This window comes from Atta colombica, unplaced genomic scaffold (genome assembly GCF_001594045.1).
Source record: "Atta colombica isolate Treedump-2 unplaced genomic scaffold, Acol1.0 scaffold126, whole genome shotgun sequence".
NCBI lineage: Eukaryota > Metazoa > Arthropoda > Insecta > Hymenoptera > Formicidae > Atta > Atta colombica.
Genome location: NW_017259213.1, coordinates 1,877,374 through 1,890,556, shown reverse-complemented (window position 1 = coordinate 1,890,556; position 13,183 = coordinate 1,877,374). Strand labels below are relative to the sequence as shown.

Sequence of the window (13,183 nt, the reverse complement as noted above, 5' to 3'; positions counted from 1 at the left end):
TATATATATATATATACATATGCTATCCAATAATTACAACCACTTGCACTTAATACAAGAATTTTTAATCGTTTATTACCGTTAGAGAAAAAAAATTTATTACAAAAATATATAAAAAATATACAAAAAATGAATCTTTTGTATTTATGTACAGAATTATAAGCATTTTAAAATTATATACTGAACGGAAAATATCCATTTTATTTATGGTGTAGGGGTGAACGAAAGATTCATTGGCGATAGTTGACTTCCAGGTGTTGCATCCGTCGTTCGCACTCTTTGCTCAATCACAGGATCCGTTTCATTCATATCATCCACCTAAAAAAACGAAATTTAATTATTTTGCTAATTATTTTTACTATTAAATAATATTACTTACCACCATAGAAGTTTCTTCTACTTTCACTCTTTTTTCAGCGATAGTTCGTAATAGCACTTTTGCTTCCTCTTTTGTTTCATCAAACTGAAGGCACTTCTGTGCATAATGATTAGCTTGATCCAATTGTTCCTTCTTTAAGTGATACTGCGTGAGATATTTATATGCGTGACTCAGTTCTGTTCTATCGACACTTCGAAATTCATCCATTACAAAATCTGTATAAGCTGCCGCTGCATGATCGTGTTCTCCTAATTTCTCATACAGTCTGTAGCAAAATAAAAAAATATACATATATTATTTCTATCATTTCGATATTACATATCGGATACATACGTTGCTAATTTTAAAAGTGCCATTCCTTCTATATCGCCTACATTGCATGCCTTGTAATAACATTTGAGTGCATCTTGAATTTTATCCTGTTTTTCATATGCTTCGCCCAAGGCTAGAACCATTCTACTATCATGGGGCCTTAAAAGCTGTGCTTGTTTATAATAATATAACCCATAAAATGGCATTTTCAAGATTTCGTATGTCTGACCCAAACCATACCATGCTCTATAATCTCGTCTGTTCACCTCTAGCAAGTTGAAAAATATAAATGAAAAATGTAATATGTTGCGGATGCAAACAAAAAAATGTGCAAAGAATTTACCAATTGCTTGTCTATAACTATGAATAGCACCATTAGTATTTTTCATTTCCATAAATTCATGACCTAACAATGTCCAAGCTGATAAATATTGAGGATTCATTTTTAATGCTCTATGAAAATACATCACTGCTTTTTGATGATCCGCTCTTAAACTGTAATAATTTCCTAAAAGAGACATCATTTTAAAAATATTTCTTAAAAGTATATTTTCCTTAAATATGAAATTATGCTTTTTAAAGAGATGCACAATTAATACGTACCAACTATACAACAAGTCTCTAATCTGTATTTATCTATCTCAGTAGCCCTGTGCGCCAAATCTGCTAATTCAACTTTCATTTCTTTCACATAAAGTAAATTCGAATATGTGTCCATGTTATCAAGGCAATATGGATCTTCATCTATTATTCTTTTGAAAGTTTCTATTGCATTATCAACATCTAAAATAAAAAATGTTTTTATAACATGATATTCAAGCAACTTATTGCTTATTATTAGAAGATATTATTTAGAAGAAAATATATTTCAAATAATTATGAATATGCATGATAGATTTAACTAAATTCTAAAATTAATTTATATAACCAAGAAAGAAAATTGATTTAAAATATTTCAATAAAGATTATAAACAGTTGTTTATTCTAAATACTGAATTCGCTAACTTGCCTCTTCTATAATGCACTGCAATTGCAGTTTGAGCTAAAACATAACCATTTTTCTGAAAACCCATCGATTGCAATTGACAATATAACGCTAAACCTTCATCTATGAGCTGTAATTCTAAGTACATGTGTGCCATAAAGAAATATTTCATCCAATGATTAGGAAGGCATAAGCTCTCCAACTTCTCCCTATCTGTGATTAAAGCAGCCAGTTCTAACCATGCACCCCAATGCATAGGCTCCTTATGAATAGATTCCACTAGAACGTCTGTAGCTTCTCTAATGAGTTGCAGCTTTTTCAATGTTACACCAAAAAGATATAATCCATAACCATCTAGTTTTGATGCCAAATGATCTGACCTTAGATCAGCACAAAGATACTTTAGAGTCTCGTTTTTCAGAGGATCTGGCGGAACATCCGTCATATCATCTATCTTCTTTTTCTCCCCTGATAAATAACGTGAATATAAATGTAAAAATCTAATCTTAGGACTTACACAGTCCATTGTGAAATAAGCCGCTCTATCGTATTCCTTTAGATCAAAGTATGTTTTAGCTAAGGTATAGATATCCTCTGCTTCGCTGACCTCTGGTACTTTGGCATGTATAGTCAAATCATCTATATCTATATTTTTCAAAGAATAATTTAATTCCGCTAACCTATAACAAAGAGACATAAATGTAGAATCCTAAAAGTGTACGCATAAAGGGACTGTAATACATTTATTCAAGCAAAAATTCACCATTTAGTAGTGTGTAGCAAACCGCGCTGGGAGCATTCGTGTATCGCATGCAGAAGATCCGATTTAACCTCTTTAAGATTGAACTTCACGGATTCCTGCATTTTGCTCAGCTTAATTGATCTTCTACGTTACGTCACTTACAAAAATAATAGCATTTAATGTTACACAGTCAGAAAAAAATTCTTATTTAATTAATCTATATTTCTTAATGTGGCTTGCTTGTATGCCGGCATGTTTGTTTACATCATATACATACATATATATATATACACATATATCTAATCCAAAATTCGTGCACTTACTAAAGGCTGTTGCATATAAAATCATTTAAATGTGTAAACAAAAAAATAGTATATTATTTTTGCTAAATAACAAGACATTTAGCAAAATATTGTATTGGATATTTCATCGACCAAGAAAGACTTTTACGCTAAATTGTGTAATTGGTGATTTTTCATGAGTACTTGCCTTTTCCAAATGACGCATTTTGTCGCATTTTGTAAATATGCGGATGTGGAGTAATACAAAGAAATATATTCTGAATTATAAGAAAGAAAATATTTAATAAAGAATATAATTCAAATATAATGTTTACGTATCGTCTGATTTCATGGGTAAGATAATTATAATTATAATTATAATTATAAAATATCCAAACTTTTGTTATGTCATGTTAACGAGAACTTCTATTGTGCGTGTACACATTGTGGATTTTCTGAATATATGTATATGTCTGAGTGAAAGCAAAAATTTCAACTTTCAAAATATAACTCTATAGCAGATTTATAAAAAATTCGAAAAATTAATATTATGAGCATATATATCTTTTACAGGGTGCAAATTCCCATGGTCAACTTGGACAAGGTTTATTATCTGAGCAATTTGTTCTACCTCAAGAAGTTGATTTATCTAGATGTTCCTTAAAGCCAGAACTCATCAGGAAAATTGTTGGTGGTGCTGGACACACATTGATTTTAGATACGAATGGTCATGTTTATTCCTGTGGTTTGAACAACAAAGGACAAGCTGGAAACATCAACATTGAGCAAGAAAATATTCTGATATTTCAAAGGATATGTGCTCTTGAACATGAAGTAGTGATTGATATTTGCTGTGGATGGGACAGTTCCATGGCATTAACAAGGAATGACGAATTATATGTATGGGGTTCCAATCGTTATGGACAATTAGGTTTGGATCCTTCAGTTTTTCCTTCAATATCTCATCCCCGCAAAATTTCATTTGACAAGAAAATAAAGAATGTTTCAATGGGTCTGCGACACACCGCCATAGTAACAGAGAATCATGAACTCTATGTTTGTGGATCAAATAATAGAGGACAATTGGGTTTGATTAATCCAGAAACCATGAAACCTTATACTCTTCTTGGTATATTCACCAAAGGTATATAATAAATCATATTTTGAATAATTTTTATTCTGTAAAAATGAATGTATGAATTAAAAAATTCTAAAGATATTAAATTTCTTCGAATATTTATTAATATATGTTTTTATTATTTTTTATATTATTATTTTTATAGTTTTTTATATTATTATTTTATAGTTTATAGTTTCAATATTTATAGTTTCAATATTTACTTATCACTCTTCTAGGTTGAATTTTACACACTTTATATCATTTATTTTATCATTTGTTACTTAAATAGTCACGCCGATAACTGTTTTATTGAAAATACATTTTATTATAAAAAAAAATTTATTATGAAAATATTTCCACTTAATTAAAACATAGGTGAACAGTTGCAGAACGGGCAATGCAAGGAAACGTGGAAAATGTTATCTGTGGTCAATATCATACTATAGTCCTAACAAAAAGACAAACATATAATATATATGTCTTTGGTGATAACAAGCACGGACAGCTGGGATTTTTTTCTAAAACATTTTCTGAAACACGAATATCGCAACCTCTATGTATTCCTCTCTCAAACATACAACATGATACACCAATTCAAATTCATACAGGCTGGAGTCACATAAATATCTTGAGCAGTAAACAAACTAAATTCACTTTGTGTTTTTGCTACATATATTAAACCTTTTATATACATATTAAAATGTACATATAATTTCAGATGGTATTATTTTTTCGTGGGGAAGAAACGACTATGGTCAATTAGGCCGTTTTTTATTGAAATCACAAAATGAAATTTCTACGGAAGAGAGACTTCAGTGTATAGAAAATATTCCGAAAATCATTCAACTTTCAGTTGGATCGGAGCATAATGTTGCTTTAACCGGTAAATTATTATATGTGATAAAATGTATAAATGCTAAAGAAATAAAAGACATGTCAAATAATTACAATTTTATGTAATTGGGAATTTATTTTATTATATTATATATATTATAATAAATAATTTAATTATAGATAATGGAGCAGTGCTGTGCTGGGGTTGGAACGAGCATGGAAACTGTGGTAACGGAAAAACGGAGAATGTTTTACGGCCAGAATTTCTTTCAGTGCCATCTAATTCCGTTGTCATTCTCGTGGGTACTGGCGCAGGACATTCATTCGCTGTGCTAAAAGACATTAGCTAATTGCGATATTATATTATTGTATAATTATTGTATAAATTTGTTATTTATTAAATATTAAATCGTATACCTGCAATAAAGTATTTTTATAAATATATCTTGACATTGCTGATCAATTCGTTATTTTATTGCAGTATTATAAAGCAAAGATAAGTAAAATCAATAATGTAAAATTCCTTATTCATTTTCCACATTTTCCACATTTTATATACAGTAGATATAACGTAAGTTTCATTTTCTAATATAAAAATTTAATATAAATGCATAAAAATAATATTTTTACATGATTTAACTGTTAGTTTTATTTTTCTAATATAAAAATTAGGGGCTAATTATTCCATCTTCGGATAAACTATACGGTAATTTATCTATTACTGAAAAAACAAAAGAATAGCAGCATAAAAGAATAAGATAGCTAAAGTTTACCGAAAGATAAAATAATCCAACTTATGTAAATGCATAAAAGCAATCTGATTTTGTTTTATATAGACAAAACAGAAGTTATGAAATGCACAAATCTTTATTAAGAGAATAATAAAAATGATTGTATTATCGCGAAATAGAACATAAAAAAAGTTATAATAAATAGGTCAGATAGAACCATCTTTCATAAGATAATCAGAAATTCGTAATCAACCCCCCTGCATAGTTAGCTCGAAGACAGTATAGAAAATACACGTATAACTTCACAACTGCCTGCGGCAATTTACCACCTGCCAGTAGGCAACTGTCAACGAAGCATATTGGAAAGGAAACAAAGAACATGTTTTCTACGCTTCGCGAGATAATTCTGCGGCAAAGAAATTTGACGTAAAACAGTTCGTTGAATTATTTTTTAAAGATTTTTTAAAGAACACTTAATAAAAAGATGCTTCGATCACGTTCTCAAAGCAGCTTGTAGTAAGTTAAACTGAAAACATGTGATTTATTTTTATGTCGCCATTTGACATCATGAGCAAATCATAAACAAACCTTAAATTAAATGTAAATATTTTTTTATTAGTGAGCAAGAAGCGAAGTTTGTACAAGATCGCATAACTGGCGTGGAAAAATACTTCGCCGAGCTGTGCTCAATATTCGCGGCGTTCACCAGAAAAGCTGCCAGGTGCTCCTCCGACCAACAAATCATATCGATTATTTTTCCTTAGTGACATATTCTTATTCCCTATTGTTTTTACAACGATGTGCTCCGTTTCGTTCGCTATTTACTAATTTATTTTTTCAGATTGCGTGATAAAAGCGATGAAGTGGCTAAAATAATACAAACTTATGCAGATTCTGAAGTTATAAATCGATCAATGAGCGCCGGACTAGCAAATTTTTCTGCAACATTATCAGTCATCGGTGATTATAGGTAAAACGTAAAACTAGATTTTGTTTCAAATAATTACGTTTTCTTCATAATGCATAAAAAATACTAACTTTTTTGTAAATAATTTTTACGTTTAGTATTGACAATAAAAAATATAAAAAATTAAAAATTATAGTTGCTATTTTCATTAATAATAAAATTTATAAAAGTCTTTATTTTTTTCTATTAAATCAGCTTTTTATTCCTCGACTGCGAAAAATTATTAGAAAATTTTTAAATAATTTCCATTTGATTTATCTGTGCTATTTTAATTGCATTACGTTTTATTTTTTGCTTCAACATTATTTTGATTTATACTTTTAACATTATTGATCTGCTCTACAGAGATGCGGAAGTACAAAGATTGGATTCCAAAGTGATTGTACCTCTTTCGCAATATGCAATAATTTGCAAACATGCCCGCGATGATGTAAAAAACACATTTGCAGCACGCGACAGAGAACTTACAAGACGAAGACATTTGGACAAAGTTCGAGAAAGAAATCCCAGAAATCGTCAAATGATAGTATCCTTATAATTAAAAATTTAACATTAGTTAATTTTAATTATAACTTAATTAATTCTATATCTTTCATAATAATGAAGCAAAATGTTAAATTAATAATTAAGAACAAGATATTAATATTAATAAAATATTAATAAAAAAAATATTAATAAAGTAATTTTAAAGTGATATAATTAGTTTCAAGAATATCTTGTTATATTATAAATCTTTAACTGAAAAAGAATATTAGTCTCAAGCTGAGTCGGAGCTAACGAAAGCGTCCATCGAAGTATCCCGAGTGGTAAAAGGTCTGGAGGAACAAATCGACTCATTCGAACGACGAAAGTTGCACGATTTGAAATCTATACTTTTAGATTTTGTCACTGTCGAATTGAGCTTTCATACAAAAGCCCTCGAGCTTCTGACCAAAGCATATCAAGATGTTGCAGCTATTGACGAAGTTAAAGATATTGAGGTGAGATAGAAGATCATTTTAATTTTTTTCTAAATTGTGTCTCTGGTTAAAGTTAAGAAAGAATTATATTTACAAAATATGGTGGTCAATATTGTTCATCCTTTAACATGCAGGACTTTCAAAATGCGAGAGGAGAAATGAACGGGGTAAACTTGCTTTAAATTGATATTTTGTTATGATTTTATTTTGTTATGAATGAGAAAGACTTGACATTTCAATATTAACTTTACTGTTAAATGCTGATGCAATTTTGTAATCATTATTCAAATAAAGTATTACTTCTGTATTTAGGAATTTCGAGACACATTACGAGTTCCCGATTCTGTTGCAAGATTAGACACGGTGGGCAGAACTTCATTTCGACAGGCTTACTCGTTAACGAACTTAGCCACTCGATTCGCATCTTCGCCCTTGGCGTCACAGAAATTAGCTAATCGAGGAACCGAATCTGCTGTAGGTGCAAAATATTATTTGAACATATTGCTCTATAGTTTTAATTTTGGATTCTAATGTGGCAAGTTTTAGGATTCTATACGAACTGCGTACACAAATTCTTCAGAGTCGGTTCAAGTTGAAGAATATCCAGATAGCACAGAAGAAACGGAATCAGAATCAATTCGAGAGAAGCCTGTGAGAACTAGGCAGAAATCTATGTAATTTCAATCATTCTTTTAATATTTTGCATTTTTATCTTTTTAGAAAAGAGTATCAAAACACACTGGATACAAAGTAAAGAAACACTTCATTCTCAGACCCGTCCCAGCAATTCCTACATGTCAGAAGTCTTTAATGTCATCTATAATATATCGCATACCTTACAGATTGAATCAAACAAAGTAAACATTTTCTTACACTTGCTTATTTGTATTAATTTAAGCGTCCTTGTATGCACAATATTGTTTTAAAGAGATAAGAGAAACATTGAGATAAAGATAATATATAAGAATCAATGTAACCAACATTCCATTGAAGTTAAGTAACCTAATTATTATATTGGTTTAGTCGATATCTCAGTTATCTGAAACGAGAATTGAAATAATATCAAAATATATTTCTAAAAAAGTGTAAGTTTATTTTTTGTATTGTAACAAAAGGATGGTTATCTCACTATCTGTATACATTTTTTTTCCATGACAATAAAGTACAGCAATACTTTATTAGATACTTTAGATAAGTTGTTACTTATAGATGAGTGCATTGAAGAAAGAATGAGCTTATTTATCACCTCCTTCGACTCCTGCTTGTGTCATTAGGTCTGCGATATTCTTTTCCAGGTCGTCTATTCTGTTACCCATTTCATCTAGTATTTCTTATTAAGGATCTTATAATAATTATATATTTGTAACAACTATTAATACTATAAATAAACATACGTTAACTTTTATGAATAATACTATAATAAATAAGTGAATATAGTTCACTTGTATAATATTTAATTCAATTAATAATCAAATAAAGGATAGTCTTGAATACAGTTAAAAAATTAATATAGTTGAGGATATTTATATACAAACAATACATATATCAGGTTCTTTTTACCTAAACTTTTGTGACTTTCTTGAGTGGCTCGTTTTTTTCTTTTTTTTTCAACATGAAAAAAAAGGAGATGAACCATGCAAGAAATTCAGCTAAAAAAAATAGAGAAATTTTATTAATCTCTTATAAACAACTAATTGGAATATAAAAGCATATGCCAATAAAACTTTAAAGTTATATAGACACAAAGTTTCCTTCCTAATTATTGAAACAGAAGCATGACTCGACAAAATTAATAATAAAAAAAAACAGTTATATGTTTTTTACTACTTACGTTCAGAGATAAATAAACTACTTGGCAATACAGCAAAAAACTTGACGTGCACTAATAGAAACAAGCCCTGTTACATGATAAAATGTCAACACAGATTTTTCCACAAATTTTGCCGCTTCAACAGCTTGCAGCACCGTTTTAGGTTAAACAGAAAAAAAAGGATATTTCTTCCTATGATCTGGTCAGACATGGTTTGAAACTTATCCTGCATGTTCTGCAACAGCGTTTGCACCTGTAAAGGAGTCAACGTAGCGTCAGGGTCGCATCGCGACGGATCGTCCCTGGATGCGTCACCGTCATCCTGTGCGTAAATACGCGGACTCACGTATTGCGTCAGCTCCTGCATGTTCTTCGGGTCAGCGCTGTTGCCCATCCCATAGCTGTCAACGTCCTCGCCTTTGTGATCCTGTTTGACATCGGCCATCCTCGATGCTTTAACCGGAGGGGGAGGAAACGAGGATTAAAGCTCGGCTCGTCCGGTCCAACGCAATGGATCTTCCCGAGCAGACGCGTGCGACGACGCCGTATCTAGTTATTTACCCACTGTGTGCTCACTCGCAGTCTTTAGTGTCGATCGGTGCTAAGCACCGTCAATTGATCTAACAATGTACTCGTTCGATCCCCGACGTTGACGAGACACCGATAATGAATGATATGAAACCTGGAAATGAATTTTCAAATGTTGTCTTTTCTATTGCACAAATTTTATTGCAACTTTTTCCTTTAATTAGAAATTTTTTTAAAAAATCAAGATTTTTGCTTGCAATTAGAAATAAAAACTTAGCAAATTGAACATTAATTTGTACAATAAAAAAAAAATTTTTTATCAGAACTCCGAAAATAGATAATACTCGTAGCTATAGGCTTAGTTATTGTACTATATTTTCATTGTTTACAACTATTTTTGCACAAAAATCTTTCGGATGAATGCAAAAACTTTAAATTAATTTTAGAATAACATATAATAATATATGTCACCATATATCTAAAGAAAATAACTCGAAGTAAATAATTTTCAAGACTAAATCTAAGCAGAACAATTATTATCATGATATCAATGATATCAATGATCATATTATCAATGATATCAAAATAATTCCAAAATAATTATTAAAAATCATTTTTCAATTTATTATCATTTTCAATTTATTTTAATATTTTGACATTATTATTTGACTTGTTCTGTTTGAGAAAGTAAAGAATTGATTTTTACTCAATTTTTTACTCAGATTTTTTATCTCTACTTCCTAATATACAGCATAGAATTTGCAGCAACTTTTTTGTGCTGTAGGAGTTTTAATCATGTGGACGAAAAAATAAAAATTTACATTTAAAAGTCAAATAAATAAATATACTAAAAATTTCCTAAAAAAATTTTGTTTATATTTTTGTTACTCTTGATTTTTATTTTGCCAACGTGTGACACGTGTAGATTTATGTAGATTTACAAATAAGAAAAAAAACTGCTTGTCATGTGTATACATTATAAAGAAACTAGAGCTTATTTTTAAATTAACCTTAAATAATGAGAACAAATATATGCTGACGAAGGCAATTTAAAACGTGACATATACGAGTCTTCTATACGAGTCAATTTATAGTCATATGATTGATGAATCATATTTTATGCTCCGTATTCAAACTTGTTTGTCTTTGACTTGTTTGATTGACTTCTGACGTAATTGATGCTTATTGCAAAATCGGCAATGGAACTATAAACTGACCATAAATCTGTTTGTTTCAACTTTTATGTCCTTGTACATTTTATTTTACACAAAACAAAGCATTTCGGAAAAAAGAATAATAAAATCTAATCTGAAACGTAAATCTGTTTACGTAATTGCAACAACGAAATTCGTGTTTACTCTTTTCTTCTTTAACGTCATTAAACTTGCGTTTATCGATAATTTAAATCGCTCCGTCTAATAACATGTTTTTCAAATACGCAAATACAAGAGGCAATAACGATCGATCAGAACAATGCTTACGAAAGATGCCAATAGAATAAGGGGCTCCGCACAATAAAAGGAATAGGGAACAGAGAACAGAGAATAATAATTTCAACCTATCAGAAACTATGTATTCCACAAAACATGATTTCTGATAGATTAAAATTCTTATTTTCTGTTCTCTATTTCCTATTCCTTTTATTGTGCGAATTCCCTAATACTTTTTGTCCTCGTCCGTCACTTCAATTGGCTGTCGCTGATCACAAATGTCATCTACTTCGACGCATGAGGCGATATCAGCTGATTATCGAAACTGGAGCAAACAAACAGTGACGAGCATAGGATATTTCTGTTTTGTTAGATCAGGAGGAGACGGAAAAGAAATTGTTCATTGAATAATCAAGTTCATTTAATTTCCAAGATATACGTATTTCTTTCCTGTGAAAATCCGCCTCGTTTTATCGTAGCTGCGAACAAACAATGCGCCTGGCAGCTCTCCTGAGCGTGATAATTGTTCTCTCACTCACTATGCAACTGGTGAGATCCTGGCACGCCAAAACTAAACAAATATCGCCCATTATTTTGGGTAAGTCAAAAAAGCGTTTTATTATTGTCCATACACATCATATTTTATCTGAGACATCTTAGTATCCTTAAGATGTTCAGGAAGGATAGAGACATCCTGTGGATATCTTTAGGATATTCCTTAGAAGTCTGTGATGTGTGTATAAGATATTTTTGAAAGCGTTTACTCGCCGAAAGTTATCATGTCCTTTCTGTCTGCACTTTAGGGCTCGAAACGGCTCTGAAGTGCCGCTTTGTATGATTCTCTCCTTTGATGATGTGACTCTTATCGTAGTGTCATAGAACTTCAAAGATATCAACTTATTGAGATGTTGCAAAGAGCGCGTCTACTTACGAAGGAAAATGATATTCCAGTTCCAGGTGATGGCGGCAGTCAGGTCGAGGCAAGGATTAACAAGTCATCAGTGGTGCATTATATCTGCGCGAAAATATCCAACGATTATTTTAACTTGTGGCTGAACATGGAACTGCTTGTACCTGTCGTGATAGATTGCTTTGTACGATCATTTTGATTTATCATGCATAGCTCTAGTCTTTTTCTAGCTGAATAATTTGAAAGTAATTTTTAATCCTATTACAGATAGATAATCTTAAATTGAATTATGATAATGTGACAAGGACCACTAGCAATCAACCTGGAGTAGATATAAGGATACCGGGATGGGGTAATCCATTTGTAGTTGAATATATAGATCCCAGCAGGGCCTCACCAGGCTCGTATTTCAAGGACATTGGAAACATGTTGGTAAACGATTTAGGATACATCAGGAATTTATCGATACGTGGTGCACCTTATGATTTCAGAAAAGGACCTAGTATGTAGAAAGATGATATCTATAAATTGTTTTGTACAGGCATTACATGCTAGCATTTAGTATCATTTATTTTATTTAATTGTACTACAAATTTACCGAGATAAAGACCTTAAACTGCAGGCGAAAATGAAGAATTCTTTACTAAATTGAAAACTTTAGTCGAAGAAACGTATATAATGAATAATAATACGCCAGTGACGCTACTGGTTCACAGCATGGGTGGACCTATGACTCTTATAATGTTACAACGTCAAAGTCAAAAATGGAAGGATAAATACATAAATGCCTTTATCACACTTAGTGCTGTATGGGCAGGATCTGTCAAGGCTATTAAAGTATTTGCCATTGGTAAGCGTATCAATCTTATTTGTATAATCTTGTCCACTTGCAATGATTAATAATCAATTATTGTTGAATTATTGATAAATTAGCAGATAACTTGAATAGTATAATAAAAAGTTTTCAACTATTATCTTGTTTTATGAGATATAATGCTTTACATACACATTTTTATGTATCTAATACAGGAGATGATTTAGGTGCATATTTTCTTCGTGAAAGTGTATTAAGAGACGAACAGATAACGAGTCCAAGTCTAGGATGGTTGTTACCTTCAAAACTACTTTGGAAAGACACAGAGATTTTGGTGCAATCGGATCAGAAAAACTATACGTTGAGCAATTTACAACAATA

The 13,183-nt window shown here is 30.9% G+C and overlaps 5 protein-coding genes across 5 annotated transcripts in view; 3 read left to right on the top strand and 2 right to left on the bottom strand.

Annotated features, from left to right (window-relative positions):
* Positions 1-204: 204 nt before the first annotated feature.
* LOC108695115 (cell division cycle protein 23 homolog) lies at positions 205-2,559 on the bottom strand. Its single transcript, XM_018204874.1, has 7 exons — positions 2,440-2,559; positions 1,701-2,356; positions 1,295-1,474; positions 1,035-1,199; positions 713-959; positions 380-644; positions 205-318 (listed from the first exon to the last, which is right to left on the bottom strand). The coding sequence occupies exons 1-7, from the start codon at positions 2,538-2,540 to the stop codon at positions 205-207; spliced, it is 1,728 nt and encodes a 575-aa protein (XP_018060363.1). The 5' UTR covers positions 2,541-2,559.
* Positions 2,560-2,983: 424 nt separating this feature from the next.
* LOC108694909 (secretion-regulating guanine nucleotide exchange factor-like) lies at positions 2,984-5,003 on the top strand. The gene is made up of 5 exons (XM_018204606.1): positions 2,984-3,053; positions 3,273-3,843; positions 4,203-4,454; positions 4,538-4,702; positions 4,834-5,003. Exons 1-5 carry the CDS (start codon positions 3,027-3,029, stop codon positions 5,001-5,003), a joined length of 1,185 nt encoding a protein of 394 aa, XP_018060095.1. The 5' UTR covers positions 2,984-3,026.
* Positions 5,004-5,838: 835 nt separating this feature from the next.
* On the top strand, positions 5,839-8,341 carry LOC108684144 (protein FAM92A1-A). Its single transcript, XM_018188266.1, has 7 exons — positions 5,839-5,900; positions 6,004-6,105; positions 6,226-6,354; positions 6,697-6,877; positions 7,107-7,331; positions 7,623-7,784; positions 7,857-8,341. Exons 1-7 carry the CDS (start codon positions 5,869-5,871, stop codon positions 7,986-7,988), a joined length of 963 nt encoding a protein of 320 aa, XP_018043755.1. The 5' UTR covers positions 5,839-5,868; the 3' UTR covers positions 7,989-8,341.
* Positions 8,342-8,382: 41 nt separating this feature from the next.
* On the bottom strand, positions 8,383-9,794 carry LOC108684145 (heat shock factor-binding protein 1). The gene is made up of 3 exons (XM_018188267.1): positions 9,467-9,794; positions 9,307-9,373; positions 8,383-8,634 (listed from the first exon to the last, which is right to left on the bottom strand). Exons 1-3 carry the CDS (start codon positions 9,563-9,565, stop codon positions 8,546-8,548), a joined length of 255 nt encoding a protein of 84 aa, XP_018043756.1. The 5' UTR covers positions 9,566-9,794; the 3' UTR covers positions 8,383-8,545.
* A 1,440-nt stretch (positions 9,795-11,234) lies between these two features.
* LOC108684146 (group XV phospholipase A2-like) overlaps positions 11,235-13,183 on the top strand; it is a 2,436-nt gene continuing 487 nt past the window's right edge. The window contains exons 1-5 of the mRNA XM_018188268.1: positions 11,235-11,676; positions 12,030-12,172; positions 12,256-12,490; positions 12,611-12,838; positions 13,018-13,183. Of these exons, the coding sequence (XP_018043757.1) occupies positions 11,571-11,676; positions 12,030-12,172; positions 12,256-12,490; positions 12,611-12,838; positions 13,018-13,183 (878 nt within the window). The 5' untranslated portion in view covers positions 11,235-11,570. The remainder of the gene's footprint in view (positions 11,677-12,029; positions 12,173-12,255; positions 12,491-12,610; positions 12,839-13,017) is intronic.

Excerpts from the sequence above, each read along its gene's own strand:
- LOC108695115 (XM_018204874.1), bottom strand. The coding sequence starts at position 2,540 with ATGCAGGAATCCGTGAAGTTCAATCTTAAAGAGGTTAAATCGGATCTT. Across the intron at positions 2,357-2,439 it reads TTGCTACACACTACTAAATG|GTTAGCGGAATTAAATTATT; the intron begins GTGAATTTTTGC and ends TCTTTGTTATAG. Across the intron at positions 645-712 it reads GCACTTTTAAAATTAGCAAC|ACTGTATGAGAAATTAGGAG; the intron begins GTATGTATCCGA and ends ATTTTGCTACAG.
- LOC108694909 (XM_018204606.1), top strand. The coding sequence starts at position 3,027 with ATGTTTACGTATCGTCTGATTTCATGG. Across the intron at positions 3,844-4,202 it reads TCTTGGTATATTCACCAAAG|TTGCAGAACGGGCAATGCAA; the intron begins GTATATAATAAA and ends ATAGGTGAACAG. Across the intron at positions 4,455-4,537 it reads TCACATAAATATCTTGAGCA|ATGGTATTATTTTTTCGTGG; the intron begins GTAAACAAACTA and ends ATATAATTTCAG.
- LOC108684144 (XM_018188266.1), top strand. The coding sequence starts at position 5,869 with ATGCTTCGATCACGTTCTCAAAGCAGCTTGTA. Across the intron at positions 6,878-7,106 it reads CCAGAAATCGTCAAATGATA|TCTCAAGCTGAGTCGGAGCT; the intron begins GTATCCTTATAA and ends AAAGAATATTAG. Across the intron at positions 7,785-7,856 it reads ATCGAGGAACCGAATCTGCT|GATTCTATACGAACTGCGTA; the intron begins GTAGGTGCAAAA and ends GGCAAGTTTTAG.
- LOC108684145 (XM_018188267.1), bottom strand. The coding sequence starts at position 9,565 with ATGGCCGATGTCAAACAGGATCACAAAGGCGAGGACGTTGACAGCTAT. Across the intron at positions 9,374-9,466 it reads TGCAGGAGCTGACGCAATAC|GTGCAAACGCTGTTGCAGAA; the intron begins GTGAGTCCGCGT and ends ACTCCTTTACAG. Across the intron at positions 8,635-9,306 it reads TGACCAGATCATAGGAAGAA|TAGATGAAATGGGTAACAGA; the intron begins ATATCCTTTTTT and ends AATAAGAAATAC.